Source organism: Pteropus alecto, unplaced genomic scaffold (genome assembly GCF_000325575.1).
Source record: "Pteropus alecto unplaced genomic scaffold, ASM32557v1 scaffold25, whole genome shotgun sequence".
Taxonomy (NCBI): Eukaryota; Metazoa; Chordata; class Mammalia; order Chiroptera; family Pteropodidae; genus Pteropus; species Pteropus alecto.
The window spans coordinates 827,042-844,332 of NW_006441955.1; the positions used below are offsets into that span (position 1 = coordinate 827,042).

At 49.7% G+C, this 17,291-nt stretch overlaps 1 protein-coding gene across 2 annotated transcripts; it reads left to right on the plus strand.

The window, feature by feature from the left end:
* Window positions 1-9,250: 9,250 nt before the first annotated feature.
* DMBX1 (diencephalon/mesencephalon homeobox 1) lies at window positions 9,251-14,513 on the plus strand. Of its 2 annotated transcripts, none has more exons than XM_006919154.1 (4): window positions 9,251-9,413; window positions 12,496-12,674; window positions 12,962-13,310; window positions 14,077-14,513. In XM_006919154.1, the coding sequence occupies exons 1-4, from the start codon at window positions 9,260-9,262 to the stop codon at window positions 14,511-14,513; spliced, it is 1,119 nt and encodes a 372-aa protein (XP_006919216.1). In that variant the 5' UTR covers window positions 9,251-9,259. The 2 variants fall into 2 exon arrangements, with proteins under 2 accessions (XP_006919216.1, XP_006919215.1); XM_006919153.1 differs by having other exon boundaries at window positions 9,260-9,411; window positions 12,479-12,674.
* Window positions 14,514-17,291: the final 2,778 nt, after the last annotated feature.

The window sequence follows — 17,291 nt, forward strand, 5'->3', positions numbered from 1 at the left end:
GCGCCCGGGCTTCTCTGGAGGGCCGCAGGGGCAGGGTATGTCCCGAGGCCCACCCGGGACCCTGGCCCTCTCCCTGTGACGTCCCTCCTTCTACCCCTGTCCTTCATCCCGGAGCCAAGAGGGAAGGTGAGAATCTCCTTTGAGGAATTGAGCTCTAGGTGCTCAGAGTCCAGTACCGCATCTGATTTGACCTTTGCAAAGCTACACACTCTGAAGCCCACCTGTCTGAGGTCCTTGGCTCCAACTCCGGGATCACTTCTAGGGCCCTCGGTTGAGCTTGAGGGAGCATGCCAGAGATTCTGGATGGCTATCCCTACCCACGTGGATAAGACAGTGTGTGGTGAATGGTAGCAACGTGGAGGGCATGGTGCCTGTATCAAATGCAGCTTGGGGATGAGGCATGACCTAGGTGAAAGCAGTGGGCAGGGCTTGGTTGGTGTGGGACAAGGCTCAGTCTATTGCACGGAAGGTCAGGGCTGCAGCTATGGCCAGGAGGTGGCTTGGTTTTTCGTGGGGACATGGAGTCTCCTCTGCCAGGATAGGGCAGGGCAGGCCATAGGGTGAGGAGGAGAATGGCTCACTCAGTTCTAGGCTCTGCTGCCATTTGCACATGTCCCAGAGCTGATCTCCCCTCATCCAGGGCATCTGACCATCTGCATTTCCCCTAGAATCTGAGCCCTGGAGCTGGAACTCATTACGCTACCTGAGAGTTCATTGCCTGACAGAGTCCATTGCTCTATCTTTACTTGTGGAATGAATGTCTAATGTTCCCTGTGCTGGGTACTAAGGACTGGCTCTGGAGCAAGACCCTGCCCTGTGCAAGGTGAGGTTAGTTGAGCACTGAATTCACACTTTGGAAGTAGACTCCCTGGATTTCATCTTGGCTAAGCTGCTTAGCTGTGTGGCTTTGGGCAAGTGACTTTACCTCTCTGGGTCTCAACTGTCTTATCGATCAAATGGGAATCACGAGATTGTTGTCAGGATTAAATGAAATGCTGCCTGTCAGATCTCTATCAGGATGGCTGGCAAAAACAGTTGTTATTATATCTCGAGTGAGGGGCAGGCAAATTGTCAACTATGATTTAGTGAGGTAATGCTATGGTAAGAGTTCAAAAATGTCACATGACCTTGCCTGTGGTAACAGGGTAGCTTTCCTGGAGAAGGGGGTGCCTAAGCCTAGTATGAGGGATCAGGCGTTCTCCAGGTAATGCTGGTGGAGGGACAGTGTTCCCAGAGGAGGAGGTAGGAACATGGTGACTTTGGAGAGCTGTGTCTCAGTGGTGGGTGGGAAGGTGTTGGTGCAGTGGGTTAGGAATGAGCAGGAGGGGAGGAAGTGGAGATGACGAATTTGGAAATGCCTTTCAAGAAATTTGGATTTGAAGGGACCAGAGATAACTGACCTAAGAGATGAGTTTATTTGTTTTAAATGGAGAAGATGGAAACGAGTTTAAATGTGCAGTGTTGGAGCATTGGGACAGACAGAGGTTCGCAACCTGAGAGAATGAGGATCTGAGGGAAGTGAACGTGCCCCAGCCTCCCCAACTCTTACCCAGAAGTAAACGATGCTACGTTTTCTACCATTAGCCCTTATATGTTTCTCTAGAATGTGTCCTTGGGTATTTCCCTGTGGCTTTGCTGGCCACATTGAATCATTGAATTGTTGGTGCTCTGACCCAACCCCTGGTGGTGGTGGTGGGGGCATGGCTGGGAGAAATCTGGTCCCTTGCAATGTGAGGAAGAGGTTGGTTCCTGGGCTTTATGCACCTTTGAGAGCCTGATACTGACAGTGGAGTTTCAGGAGCTTGGAGGGTTCAACAGGGACCTGAGAATGGATTTGGGACTCTTGGAGCACCTGTAAAATAAACAGCATCTGAGAGGATGCAGGGATATCCTCATCTCCAGCCCATCCCCAGACCTTGTGCCTGCAGGGTAGGGCAGGGTAGGGCAGGGGTCTGGGTATCCCCTGACATCATATGCTTCCATTGCTAATTCATGGCAACTCAAGACTAAGGACCGACATGGGAATAGGGGTACTTATTGGGATGAGAGCTTAGCTTTCCCAATTTCCAAACAGCCACGGGCACCTCATTTTCCTTGAGCCTCAATTTCTCATCTGTAAAGTGGAAATAATAATGCTACCTCCCTCATAGAGTTGGGATAAGAAATTAATGAGGTTACTATAGTTGAGTATTTGGCATGTACCAGGCATAGGCTTCTCTTAAAATCTTGGACCTACTAGCCCAGAGCTGGAAGAATTCTAGATGGTCATATTCAGTCACTCCCCCCAACACACACACTTACACACATGTGTGTGCACACACATGCACACCCACAAAGGAATCTTTCCTCCTCAGCCTCCCTCAGATGGCTGGCCGGTCCTGAGTCAAATACCCTGCTCACGGCAAAGCTTTCTCTCCCTCTTGGAGCAGTCATTCGGTCAATGTCAGCAGAAGTCAGAGATGATAGGACCCTAGCTAAGGTCACATAGCAACCTGAGTTTGGGGCAGGAGCTCTGGGCTGGTGCTTCTTGGTTCATTTATTTATGTTCTTCTGTTGAGCCAAAGTCCTTTTGGTCTCCAAATTGCTAGGTAGGAGGGACAGCCTTTTCTCTCAGAGGGTCACTGGGGAATGTCCAGGGCTGAAGGAGGAGCAGCATTTCTCAGGAAAGGAAGTCCATGGCAACAATTTACCTTTCAATGCCTCCCGCTGCCTTTGATACCCAGGTTTACTCCTCACCAGGGTCTAGCTTTTGGCCACATTCTGGACATAAATATCAGAAAGATTCTCAGCGACCCAGAGTTCCTTTCCTGCGTCTACCACCTACTCACTATGGGACTTTGGGCAGGTAACTTTACCTCCCTGAGTCTCAGTTTTTACGTTCGTATAATGGGGCTAATAATTCCTACCTAGTAGGGTTGTGTTGAGTGGGTAGAAGAGGGCTTGGCTCATGGTAAACGTTCAGTGAAAGGCAGCTGTCATTGTTAATGAGGTCATGTGTCTTACCATGCTTGGGACAGGGGAAGCAAGTTGCTCAGAGAATCTTGGTTCTTTCCTCTCCTGCTTTTCTTGCTTTTTCCCTTAAACAAAGTTGTTTTGCCTTGTTCCGCACTATGTATGGGAATGAGAACAGGAGAATGAAAAGTTCAGAAAAAGAGGAAAGAGGTGAGAGATGCGGGAGGCCTGTGGGGTGGCTGAGCCCAGTGTGACCAAAGGAAGGGTCCACTTTCCTTTTAATCAAAGATGCCTTGCATGTGGTTTCCTAGCAGTGCTGCTGTTAATTTATAAAAAATGCCCCCTAATAAAATTCTGCTTGATTCTTCGATTGGCTGGGCATTAGGCCGCAGCCAGCAGCGACGCGGGGACATAACGGATGCATTTGCAGATTTGGAAAATTAAAGCCATCTATATGGCGCCTGTGGCGGGAGATCCGCCGATCTGCTTGCTTAATGAAATATAAAGATTCTTTTAACCAATGTAAGCACAATTCGACAGCTTGTGAAACGCGGCCGCGCCATGATGGATGGCTCTCCTGGCTTGCCAGGAATTGCGGGGCGGCACCTTTTAAATATATAATTGATTCTGTTTGGAGTGTGCAGTGGGCTGAGCCCACGCAGGGCCCGGCCTGAGGCCAGGAGTGCAGGGCCCTGTTTAGAGGCTCCCGCAGGCCCTGCAGGACTCCAGCCTGGGTGGCTCTTGGCCTCCCTATAGGGCTCAAAGCACTCAGAACTGAATGTGGGTGGGGCTGCAGCTTCCAGGCTTGGCTGAGAATCCCAGGGACAGGTCTGGACTGCCCCTATTTCTAAGAAAGGGCCCACTGGGCAGGATTCACCCCAAACCCAGGCTTATAGTTCTGGGGACAGAGGAGGTTGTGAGACAGGGTCTCTGAGTGTTCATTCTGCTCGGAGGACCATACTGGTCTGTGGTGGACCTGCTTCCCTCACCATCTCTTAGTCTGCGGTTCTTTCTCATCCGTCTGACGTTTATTATTTACTAAGCACTGGCTGTGTACCAGGCTCTGTGCTAGGTGTTGCAGAAATAAAAAAATGGAAAAGAAAAATTTATTTTTGTGTTGATGGGTCTTTCTATCTCGCTGCATCAGCTCCATGTCCTTGCTTTTCTTTTTTTTTCTTTGTATTTCTCTCTTGTTTTCTTTCAGACTCTATTAAGGGCCAGATGACTTCTGAGGGTACCATTTAGTGTATGTTCCTCTGGTGTCTCTGTCTCTCTCTGTCTTTCTCTGTCTTTCTCTGTCTCTCTCTGTCTCTCTCTCTCTCTCTTGTCACATTCAAAATCTAGATGTGACCCACAGAGATAAATAACTACAGATACCTGCACACACTACTGCTGTGTGGTTGATTGTAGTCAGACTGAATGCAGACATAGCCACACATAAACAATGAGATGTGCTACAGACAGGTGACTGTGTGTTAGGTACGACATGTGTACAGCTCAGATGGTAAGCAGCCTCTACCAACAAGGGCCCCTCTGTGGCCTCAGAGGTAAACTTGGGCCTCTGATGTCTACCAGGTGTGAGGAGGAGTGTGAGGCTGGGGAGAGGAGAGCTGAGCTGGGAGGATTTGGGCTTATAGGCAGCCTCATCTCACAACACACGTACACACGTACACATGCGTGCATGCATGAGTGTACACACCAGGGGAAATGTGCTTTTTCTTTGCTGTTGTCCTATTGCCTTGGGTCAAATCAGAGTTGTTAGAATGAAACATGCTTTAGTAAGAGCCTGAGTGACTGGGGTTAGGAAACACTAGCTAGTGGGAAGAACCTCACCTGTGGAAACCTGTTCCACCACTTCCTAGTGGCAGCACGGCCTTTAAGAAATTATCCAGTCTTTCTCATCTTCCATTTCCGCATCTGTAAGATGGGGATAATAACAGTCCCTACCTCCTGGGGCACTGGGAGGAATGAAGGAGATGTCTGATCTATTTGAGGCACTTAAAAAATAGTTGTTGTTATTAATTCATCTGATCCTTATCTCCTGGGCCTACCTCTGTGCCAGATCCTGTGATTTGGGCTGGGGTGAGGAGTACAGAAATGCATGAGATACATTTTCTACCCTCAACTTGCTCTGTGCATTGGGGGAGAAAGAAGTGTCATCACACTCCTCTAATTCAGGTAATGGAATTAAGAAAATCTATGGAAGGTGCTTGTGTGGTGAGCTAAGGCTCGGAAAGTATGTTCAGTAAATGGTAGCTTTTAGTTTTGTTGTTGTCATCATCATTTCTGTGACCTGAGCTTAGCTATCTGAAGCCTAGAGAGGAGAAAGATGCCTTCTTAGGGACGAGTTGGGGGAGGCCCCATTTCCCAGGAGATATCAGTTGAACTAGTCCTTGGTAGAGAGGGAGGGATTGGTCAGGTTAAGGGGGAGGGCCAGGAATGGTGTTTTGAGTGGAGGGCCTAGCAGGAGCAATGGGCACAGATGTGACAAAAAGAAGTGGCAGGTAATCTGGTATTAACAGGTGCAGGGGAAGGGGAGAGCATCAAGCTGGAGGAGTGGACAGAGGCCAGACTGGGAAGGTCTTAGAGACCTTTAGAGGGCCAGTGGGCTGGGGGAGTTACGGGGCTACGAGAGGTACCTCTCCTGGCTTCAGTTAATAAAGACTTGTCATGCATCAAAAACTGTGGGATCAGCAATAATTAAGTCAATTAAAATGTCACCACATTAACAGCAGAGAGCTTTAAAGCAACAAAGCCCCAGAGTTTGGTGGGGGAGGGGCATTCCAGCCCAGTAGGGTGGGGGGAGGGGATGGGTCAAATTACTTCTAAACTCTGTTCCCTCTTTCTCACCTGGAGCTCTTGACATGTTCTGGAGCCTGGCTCCATCCCCACATCCATTGGAATACATGAATAACCTTCCCTATCCCCACCCTCAATAAAAGAAAGAAAGAATATAAATGTGAAAATCACCTGTAATCCCAGCTGCTCTCTCCCAGAGATAACCTCTGTTAACGTAGTCTGTATAACCTTCCAGACTATTTTTTCTATGCATTTTTATACATACATTACAAAAATGGGATCACATCATGCATACTGTTACCTATTTCTTCCACTCAACAACGTATTGTGAGCATCAGCACATACAGATACACATCATTATTTTAAACTGTGGCGCCATATTCCATTTCGGGCACAACTGTCCCCTCATCTGCTGAACTAATCCTCTCTACATGGACAGTGAGGTTTCCAGTTGTCTGCCATCATAAGCAGAGCTGTGATAAATATTCCTATATACACATCTCTGCATACTTGAAGGATAAATTTCTGGAAATGGAATTGTTGAGTCAAATGATGCTCTCTCTAAAGGCTTTTGATGCAGGGACTAGAGCTTTTTTGTCAGCAAGGTAGAAGGACCATTTCTTACTCCCCTAGATAACTTTGGGTAATAATTTTCCTTTATATTTGCTAATTTGATTGTTGAAAAATTTGTTTCTATTTTTATTTCTTTTGTTACAAGTAAGGCTGAGCTTTTTGTGATGTCAGATGGCTATGTTTCTTCCTTAATAAGCTGTCTCTCCATTTACGTAGCCATCTGTTATTAAGGTGACCATCTTTTTGTTCCTATACAAGAGCTCTTTACTTGTTATGGATAATCTCTTTTATTTTTATCTATGCTATTATTTTTTAATCAATTTTGCTATGTCATTAATATGGTAAATATTTTTTCCAGGTTTATTGTTTATAGTATATTCTATCATACAATGTTTAAATGCATTATGTCTCCATGTCTATCATTCTTTTCTCTTAGATCTCTGCCTTTGGGGTCAGGTTTACGGTGCATAGAGTGGGCTTCCATAAGTAAATGTTTTGGTAGATGTTATGTGTGAGTGTTAATGCAGAAATCTATAAATCCAGCCCTCAGCTCCCAACTTGTGTATCCAATCGCCAATTCAACATTCTTATTTGGAAGTTGGATTTATATTTCACACTTACCGTGTCCCCTCAAAACCTTGATTTCCAGTCCCCCCTCGTAGACCCACTTCTCCCTTAATGCTCCTGATTCAGGAAATGACCCATCTTCACTCAGTTGCTCAGGCCAAAAGCTTAAGTCATCCTTTTTTCCCCCTTTTCCTCACATCTTATAACTAACCTACCAGCAATCATGTCAATTCTGCCTGCAAAATATGTCCTAAATTTGACCACCTCTTACTATCTTCACCCCTAACACCCTACAGGCACCTTCCACAGGCACCTCATTGCTGGCCTGAATTTCTGCAGTTGGCCTTGTCTCTCTGTTTTCCTTGTTGACCCTCTGTAGTCGGTTCTTCATACAAGCAGCCAAAGTGAGACGTTAACAGCAAATCATATAATGTTACTTTCTATGCAGGACCCTCCAGGAGATTCCATCACACTTAGGATAAAATTCAAACTCCGTACAATGTGCCATGCGCCCTCCAGAATCTGTCTCCCTCCTCTCCTTCCAGACTCTCTCTTCCACTCGCTCCCTCCCTCTCTGTGCTCCAGCTTCCTGGTTTTCTTGCTGTTCTACACATATAGTGAGCTTGTTCATGCCTCAGGGCCTTTGTCCTTGCTGTTCCTTCTGCCTAGAAAGCTTTTCCCCCAGAGCTTCGCATAGCTTACTTCAAATATCAGAGCCCTTTCCTGACCACACGTTCTAAAATAACCTTGCCTCTTCCTCTTGTTATTCTCCTCCTCTGCTTTATTTTTCTTCAGAGCACTTATTCCTGTCTGACATTATTACATATATTTATTTGTTGTTATATAGCCCTCTTCCCCTGGTATGTAAATTCCACCAAGGCAGGGGCTTTGTTTGATGCTTAGTAGTTGAGTGCTTAATAAATATTTGTTGAATATGAGTAACATGTGAATATGTGTGATTGTAATGTTTGTGTGTAGGAATATCTGCTGCATGGATAGATATTTATGAGAATGTCTGTGTGGAACTGTAGAAATAATGACATGGAATTTGTGACTATTGCTGAGTTTGTGTGTGAATGCCTTGCCAAGAATATCTGTATATGTGCGTTTGTATATGAAACGTGTGTGCTTGTCTGAGTGTGTGTGAGTGCAGGTGCTGTGGCTGTTTGGTTGTGTATAGCTGTGTCTATTTCAGTGAGGTTGGGGAGCTGGGGCACTTGGGCACATTCTTCCTCTTATCAAACAGACTTGCTATTGCCCCAAACTTCCCTCCCCTCACCCCCAATATCCAGGAAACAGGAAACATCTGTGTGTCTTTGGAAGTCTGTATACATTGGACCATATTCCAAAAATGACATTCAGGCCAACACAAGATGGGTGCTCAGACAATGACCGTGAGGGTCCAGAGGAGACTTGGGGCTGATGGGACCTTGGCAGCATCCTGCTGATCTGAGCCATCTCAGTAGGAGGAATGCGTTCTCTAATGAATTGGCCACAGACGAATGAGGCTAAAGCTAGGTGAGGTGGGGCAGGCCCCGGATTGGCTGTATGGCCTTGACATGTTACTGCTATTTCTCTAAGCCTCAGTGGACTCATCTGTGATTGGGGTTCATTGCTCTCGGCAGCTTGCTTCTTGAGAATATGATCAGAATAGAGGGAGGTAATGGTAGTGAATATATAATAGTCACAACAGTAGTGTTCTTATGTCTGTGTAGCTCATTAGGGTTTTAATCCACAATCTCATCAGAATGAATGTCTCAGTATCCCCAATCCAGCTCTGGGTTTGGCCCCATGTGGGCCTCAATGGATGTTTGTTGAATAAATAATAAGTGTGCTAGTGAATCAATGAATGTACAAATGAGTAAGTGCCTGGACAACCAAAAGGAGAGATGACAGCATAGAGCAGTAAATGGACTGATAAATCACAATGGCTCACACTTTTGAGCACACTGTGCACCAGGCTCATTGTAAAGGCTTCTCTTAATCCTTGCAATAACCCCATGAGATAAGTACTATTTCTAGCCCCTTTTTGCAAATGGAAAAAACAGGGTCAGAGAAGTTAAGCAACTTGTCCCAAACCACAAAGCTAAGTGGCTGCGTTGAGATTCCAGTCCAGGCAGTCTGACTCCAGAGCCCAGAGTATTAAACCTGACATAAGCCCTGCTGAGTGAACCAATGAATGAGTGGGTAAATGAAGAAATAAATGTAGGAGCTCTCCCACTCTTAGTCGTGGGCAAGAAGACAGAAACTCTTAGGGGTGAGGCGGGCATCCAGGATCTCGGCTAGGGGTGGCATCTCCTCCAGGATAGTGAGTGACACCCTTCCTCATTGGCCTCTCTATCTTCCTTGTCTGCAGGCGAATGCCACGATGCAGCACTACGGGGTAAATGGCTACTCGCTCCACGCCATGAACTCGCTCAGCGCCATGTACAACCTGCACCAGCAGGCGGCCCAGCAGGCCCAGCACGCCCCTGACTACCGGCCGTCTGTGCATGCACTTACGCTGGCTGAGCGCCTGGCTGGTAAGGGCTGTGGGGACAGGACCTTGTGGACAGGACTATGAAGGTTGAGGATGGTGGAGAGGTCTAGGGGAGGAGGCTCTGGAAGACAAAGGAGGGAGGGAGCAATGGGAAAGTTTCCTCTGGGAGGTTTGTTCTGGAAGACCCAGGTCACTTAGCATCACAGAGATGTCAATTCAAAATCTAGATGTGACTCTCTGAGCACCCCTTGTTGCCAGCACTGTGCTGGGCTCTGGAGCTGCCTTATGCCTCCAAATTCTTTTAACAACCCTGCGAGGGAGGGATTCATTAGCCTGCCTCACAGCTGAAGAGGCTGAAGTAGGATCATAAGGGACTAGCTTAGAATTTTACAGCTAAGAAGTAGCTGGAGTGTCCAGGGGAGGATAGTTCAGGCACAGGGAGTCTATTAACAATGAGAGCTCTCTTGTTTCAAAAACCTATGGTGTGCCAGGCACTGTGTGAGGCTCTCTCTCTCTCTCTCTCTCTGCATCAAATCATTCATCCTCATAAGGAGAGGTTATTATCTCTATTTTATGGACAAGGAAACTGAGGCACAGAGTGGTTAAATCTAGGCAGGGGTGGGATCAGGGATTGGAACATGACATTTTGGCTAAAAATATTACAGGGTCGTCCATCCATCTCTCTTCTCTGAGCCTCACTTTCCTCCTTTATAATAAACAGGAGACACTGACAGTGATCACTCTTAGGAGAGTTGGGAAGTTATTTGAGCTAACGTGTGCAAAGTATTCAGCAGAGACTGGTAGGTGCTCGGAGGTTATTATTACCCAAGTCCCAAGGTAATGCCCATGAAGGAGCTGCAGCCTGGTCCCCTGGTTCGACTGATTATTGCACTGCCCTGACAGCCTCTCAGTGGGCATGGGAAAGGTTTGATAGCATAGGTAAGGAGTGTGATTTTCTGTCTCCATCCTGTCTCCATCCTGTCTCAGGCCAAGCCTTGAGCAGCTGGTGACTCCTTGTGGGCCCATCCTGTGCCAGGAGGTCCTCAGAGGACTTCAGGGCATCCCCAAAGAGACCAGGTGCCCACAGATCTATAAGAGGGCATAGCAAGAGGAATGTAGCTAAAATCAAATGGTAGGGCAGCTCAGAGCAGCATGATCAATTGGTGTAGTCAGGGAGGACTTCCTGGAAGTCATGGAACAGGGGCCAGGCCTTAAAAGGGCAAAGAGTAGGGCCTAACATGAACATAGGCACAGAGATGGGATGGGATATGAGGACTCAGCTGGGGAGATGTGCTGGCTTCGAAGGGAGGGTGGGGGAAGCACTCCCATTCCTTTAGACTCTGTCAGGCCTCTGGGCAGGGCTCAGTGGTTACAACTGAGCTCCTGGTCACCTTCTGCAAATTGGTGTGGGGGCATTAGTCTCCAAAGTAGAAATGTGGGTGCAGTCCTGCCTTGGTTATGGCTATTCTCTGGTTTAAAATGAATTCCCTGAGCCTATCAGCTCCTGACTGTGTGCCAGAACCCAGAAAGGAGAAGTCAGGGACAGAGGCTCACCTCTATTGGTTGGGGCAGAAGAACTGGAGTATTCAGCCCTACTCCCAATTCTCTAATTCTGAAGCAAGAAGTACATGAGCTCCAGATGGGCATTTGTATAGAAGCCTCGCCTTCCAGCAGGAGGTTTAGCTAATGGTACAGACAGCCTGGCCTCCCAGGCTGCAACCACCCTCCTCTTGTAGTCCTTGGAGCCAGCAACAGGATACTGAGGTGTTACTCCCCCAACCAGGGTTTGGCTGACTGAGACAGGTCCCCATTCCCTCCCTTGCTCCAGAGTGATCAGCATGAGCATGAGGCTGAGTTGGGGCTGGGATTAGCACCAGTTTGTGAGGGGTCCAGAGCTGCCTCTTTAAGCTGAAAAAGAAACAGCTCAAGGTCTGAGGCTCCTAGAAACCCCGTTGCCTCCTTCTTCTGCTCCAGTGTGGAGGATGATTCCCCAGTCCCTGGAGTGCTGGGGAAGGATTCCAGCAGCCTTATGTGGAAGCTGACCCAACTTGGGTTCCCTTCAGCACAGGCAGTCCAGGATCCACTTGTGGGTGATGGGAGGCAGGGAGAGAGGTTATTGTTTATCCTCCAGGAACTAGTCAAGCTGAAGGGCTGGAGAATAGATACCAACCCTAGGCAGACCTCTATCCTGGGTAGTTTTCGTGTTACCAGCATGAAGCAGGACTGTGGAATCACTGGCCCACGAGCCCTGTCTCCCCCTCCAAGGTGAGGTGGTTAGAACCTGGTCTCTGTCCTTCCCTCCTTGAGGAAGCAGCCAGAAGGGTCAAGACTGGATGTAACAAGCTTTTCCTGTGCTCTCAGGGCCCTGTCAGAGGCCAGGCTTTCTGCAGATGAGACATAAGAGCAGGAGCCTCAAGTCTGGCCATCAGAAACTCATTGGCGAACCCGGATGATGAGATTCTTACCTAGAAGACATAGAGTCCAGTGCCAGGAAATTCTGTCTACCTAGCAGACCTCTCCCAACTAGACCTTGCAGATAAATCCTAACTTGCAGCCTGGCCTCTCATGGTCAGAGGCCAGTATTGTGTTGGCATCCGGAATCTAAGGGTCATAGGATGTTAGGACCTTTGTGACACAGATTTACAGATTGTTAGCATTATGTCGTCTCAGAATATTATACCCATAGTACCCTAGGACTTTAATGGTCAGGGGCCGGAATCTAAGGGTCGTAGGATTTGTGACACAGATTTACAGATTATTAGCATTATGTCGTTTCAGAATATTATACCCATAGTACCCTAGGACTTTAAGGACCTCAGGGCAATGCCCACCCATCTCCCCACCTCCCCTCCAAACCAAATAAGGAAGACCCCCCTCAATCACATTCCTGACAGTCATTCATGGAGATGAGTTAGACCTCTGTGATCCTGATAGTGAATGATAAGGGTGGCACAGTCCTAGCCCTATGTAGAGGGGATGGGTGACTTCCAAGGGGAAAGGGTCAGGGTCCAACTCTGGTAGGAGCCTGGGTGTCTGAAATGGGTCAGAGCAGAATAAGGTTCAACCTATTTCCCATAATTAAATGGGCCCCCTCTCCTTGCCCTCCAACGGCTGTACATTTCAAGACATCATCTTGGAGGCCCGTTATGGCTCTCAGCACCGCAAACAGCGTCGCAGCCGTACAGCGTTCACTGCTCAGCAGCTCGAGGCCTTAGAAAAGACCTTCCAGAAGACTCACTACCCGGATGTGGTGATGCGTGAGAGGCTGGCCATGTGCACCAATCTGCCTGAGGCTCGGGTGCAGGTAGGACCCGACCCACTCCTTGTTAACTGGACCTTGTGGATAAGCACCAGCCCATCAGTCTGGCTTCCCTCTGTGCAGGAGCCAGCAGTTCAGCCCTCAGTGCCAAAGTGTAACCGCTGTCTCCATGGACGCCTTTGGTGACAGGAGGGGAGTTTTGGAAGGGATTGAGGGTATGTACCCTAGAGGGGCAAGGGCAGTGTTATCATGCACATCCCCTCCCAGAGCTCCCAGCTCCACAGCTCCACTTCTTCCCTGCCCCCTCCTACTGCTCCTCTCACTGTCCCCAGGTGTGGTTCAAGAACCGTAGGGCCAAGTTCCGGAAGAAGCAACGCAGCCTGCAGAAAGAGCAGCTCCAGAAGCAGAAGGAGGCTGAGGGCTCCCATGGGGAAGGCAAGACCGAGGCCCCAACCCCAGACAGCCAGCTGGAGACTGACCAGCCTCCCAGCCTGCCCAGCGGTGACCCCCCTGCTGAGATGCACCTGAGCCTGTCTGAGCAGTCAGCCAGTGAGTCAGCCCCTGAGGACCAGCCTGACCGGGAGGAGGACTCCCGGGCAGGGGCCGAGGAACCCAAAACTGAGAAGAGCCCTGGGGCTGAGAGCAAGGGGCTGGGCTGCAAGAGGGGCAGCCCCAAGGCAGGTGAGGCTGGGCAAGTTCTGTGGGTGGGCGGGGGGCCCACCCCAGGGAGAATAGCCAGGTCCAGCCTGACAAGGGCCTGGGTGTGCAGAGCAGGTGGGCAGAGCAGGGGGTAGAGTGAATCTTTAACATGTGGTGCTTGGGTGTGACCCATTAGAAAGGACTTGGCCATAGCAAGCCAGTGCCAGGTGGTCACCCTTTAGATGCTGAAACCTAGGAAGGTCTTGGGGGTTCTGGGGAAAAGAGCTGGGTGGCAAGGGAGGGATACTTGGGGGAGCTCAGGGCAAAAGCTATTTATCAATCATTATAGAAATATTCCAGTATTTTAATAACTAGAATAGACATACTTGTGCATACTGAGTGAATACCATATTGATACCAGAGATTCCCACATGCAGTAGAGACTCAGAGCTTTGCTTTTGAAGGAACAGAGCTCTGACACGAGGCATATCTCAGATACAAAACCTGAGCCCAAGCAGGGAGGGAAGGCCTGGGAGCTGACTGCTGGAGGGGGATGGAAGCCACAGATAGGAGAGGGGAAGAGGAGCTGGCCACCCTTGCAAAGTTGACTCCCCAAGAAGTCAGACGTGGGGCCCTGAGTCCCTCCCTCCCAGAATTCTGAGGGACGCTTCAGGCATCCCTGACATGGGTAGATATGGTTTCAGCCAAAGCCTGTCTTATCTGCAGCACTAGTGGGGTGAGAAGGCTGAGGGAGCCCCTCCTGGCAGACCAATGGCCTTGTCCTGAGTCTTTGGTTCTCTGCTTGCAGATTCTCCAGGCAGCCTAGCCCTTGCTCCTGCAGCCTCTGGGAGCAGCCTCCTGGGCCCCTCCCACTCCTACTCGTCATCCCCGCTGAGCCTCTTCCGTCTGCAGGAGCAGTTCCGCCAGCACATGGCAGCCACTAACAACCTGGTGCACTACTCATCCTTTGAAGTGGGGGGTCCAGCCCCTGCTGCTGCTGTGCCCTACCTGGGTGTCAACATGGCCCCGCTGGGCTCACTGCATTGCCAGTCCTACTACCAATCCTTGTCAGCAGCCGCAGCTGCCCACCAGGGCGTGTGGGGGTCCCCACTGCTGCCTGCACCCCCCGCAGGCCTGGCACCTGCCTCAGCTACCCTGAACAGTAAAACCACAAGCATCGAGAACCTGCGGCTTCGGGCCAAGCAGCATGCGGCCTCCCTGGGACTCGATACTCTGCCCAACTGACTGCTGGTCTCCAACCCAGCTAGGGGTCTTGGGTGCCCCCCACCCGGCCCCATGGTTATTCCCAGTGATTCTCAAGGAATTCACTGAATGAGCCCAGAGATCTGGGGCTTGGAATCCGGCTTCCTGTCCACCCTCCCCCAGAGCCCCAGCCCTAGATGAAGCTCGCATTTACATACCCTCTGCATGGCCCTGCTTGGATCCCATGGAGGCTAATGGGAGGAGGTGAGAGGCTGGGGTACCCCCAGCTTTCCTGGGAGAGTGAGAAGCTCTCACTGGCTAGATCCCCACCTCAGTGTCTCGTCCTCCCTTCCCTCCCCCGCCCATCCCTTCTTCCCCCTAGTAAGTCGCTGTGTGGAATGTGAGATATAAATATAAATATATAAAGCTATATTTTCAGGCACCTGCCTGCCCCAGGGCCCCTGCCTGCTCTGTCTCTTCTCCGCTGTTGCCCTTGCCTCCACCCACAGCTCCTGCATCTCATTCTGGCTTTCCTTTCTCTCTCTGTCTCTCTCCTTCTTCCCTGACCTCTTCTTCCTGCCTCTGTCCCGTTCCTTACAGCCTTTCCCCCTCGCCTGTGTCTTCCCCATTCCGGACCTTTCGCCATGGCTCTTGTTGCCTTCCTCTCTTTCTTTTTTTGGTACTGGCTGTGTTGGTGTCATCAGTTCCCAAGCTATGTTTCTTTTGGGGTTGTGACTTTTTAGCTTTAGTAATGTTGCTTCTTCCTATTCCTCTCCTTCTACTTCTTCCCCACCTGCCTGTCTCCGCCCTGCACTGGCACGCTCTCTAGGCAGCCATTCCTTTCCATGCCCATTAGAGGTGATCAGACCCTAGCTGGAGACCCTGTAGCCACTAGAGCTGCAGGTAGGAGGTGGCACTGGTCCCTAGAAGGGGTAGTGAGTCATGTTCTCGTCTCTCTTTTCTCAGCTTTGAGACTCCATTCCTAAGATTGAGGAAGCGGGGAGTGAAGGCAGGAGTCAGGCTGGGGCAGGCAGTAGAATGGCAGCCTCCCTGCCTGTAAGAACGCCAGGACAGAAGCCTGCTGCCCGGCTCATCCAGGACTGCCCACAGGGCTCTAGACCTCCTTTTGGTGAGACTTCTCTGGTTGGAGAAAGGCAGCAGGGGGAGGGGTGCTCTCAGAGAGAGGTGATACTCCTCTGCCACACCCTGGCCTCCAGCTTCAGCAGCTAGTGTCCATTGCAGAGGTGAGCTTGAGCCAGGAATGAAGGTTGAACTCTAGGTCCTGATCACAGTGAGTGCAAACCATGCAGCAGTGTATAGTCTCAAGTTCTTGTTGACATCCTGCCCCAGAGCTGATTGCTGAAGGTAAGGGCTGCGGTCCAGCTAGTCCCTGGCACAGAAGAGTATGTTCCTGTTTATGACCGGGAACCCAGTTCAGCAAACTTTCTTTCAAAGAGAAGTGACCTTGAGCCATCCCATAGCCTCTCTGGGCCTGTGTCCCCGTCTGGCTAAGATGGCTTGTGCTGTCCTATCCAGCTCTAATGTTCTGCATGTCTGTGCTCAGATGTTTTTAGTTAAACTCATAACAATGACAAAATGGCTCTCAAAAACACAATATATGAAGTAGAAAATTACTATTGCCTTACTGTGAAGCAATGGGTATTGCATACACAAGGCTCTCTGTGGGCATGGCCACAGTCTCCGGGCCTCAGTTTCCCAATAAGTATAATGGGTTCCTTCTAGTTGAGACAATCTGGATTTGATACTGCTTTTCTTGAGTTCCAATGCAAGTCTCTGTTGTCACCCCATCTCCATGCCTTCACGTGGTCTCAGAGGTTCACGGTAGGAGGAGGGGGCTGGCTTGCACAGATTCTGAGCCATGATCACCAAACCTGTATGCCTCACCACTGAACTGTCCACCCCCTGCTTACAGAAGCTGCATCTGAAATTCTTAAGGCTTGTCTCCTTTTCCATTGGGAAGAGGAGGGGGTCTTTTGGTGTCTCATTAGGATTGGTTTGCAGAACAGTTGATGCCCATTGTCTTTGGGGGGACTGTCTGGGCTAGAGCAGATGGAGAAGGCGTTAGATGAGAAAAAATTAAGGGGGATAGTAGTCTGGACCAGGAAACTATTTTAACAAAGCAATGGAATGAGACTAAGTAGAAAACAGCGAAGAGGTGTCTGGCTTCATGAGACATGGGGCTCAGGGCCTTGGATCCAGGCGAAAGCCCCTCATCTCCATGTGGCAAACACCAAGTCAGGAGGTAAGAGTTTCTGAGTGGGGATCAGATGAACCAGGCTCTGGGACCTGGGATTTGGAAGGTGAATCCAACAGCTGCAGGAGTACCAGAGAAGGAGGAGGCGGAGACACGAGGAGACAGAAGGAATTTTTGGTTTGTCCTCTGGGATCAGCTCCAGGAAGGTCTGTTTCTGAACAGAATGAAATCTCATCTGGACCAGGCATAGGGACTGAAACTTCTTGCCTGTCCCTGGATGCGAATGACTGTCGCTGGGCCTTGGAATCCGACAGCTCTGGACATCACCACCCTCTCCGGGCAGCCTCCTCTGACCTCCTAAGAGGCAAGTCCACCCCAGAGTCACGTTCTGTCATGGCCGGAGCCAGGCCCACCTCAGGCTCAGCCCAGCTTTTTTCAGCTCTTTTTCAACGCTTCCTCATTCAGTTGACCCAACTCCGCCAGCCCAGAGGATGTGGTGAAGTGTGGTCTCTGTGCCTGGTGGATGTCCACCTTCTTTCAGGGGCCAGCCTCAGTTACTGAAATCAGCTGGAGAGCAAGAGGAGAGTGTATCGAGCATCAACTTC

Bases quoted from the DNA above. Each gene is read 5' to 3' on its own strand.
- DMBX1 (XM_006919153.1), top strand. From the start codon at position 9,260: ATGCAGCACTACGGGGTAAATGGCTACTCGCTCCACGCCATGAACTCG. The intron at 9,412-12,478 runs TGGTAAGGGCTG...CTTGCCCTCCAA, and splicing joins ACGCTGGCTGAGCGCCTGGC to CGGCTGTACATTTCAAGACA. The intron at 12,675-12,961 runs GTAGGACCCGAC...CACTGTCCCCAG, and splicing joins TGCCTGAGGCTCGGGTGCAG to GTGTGGTTCAAGAACCGTAG.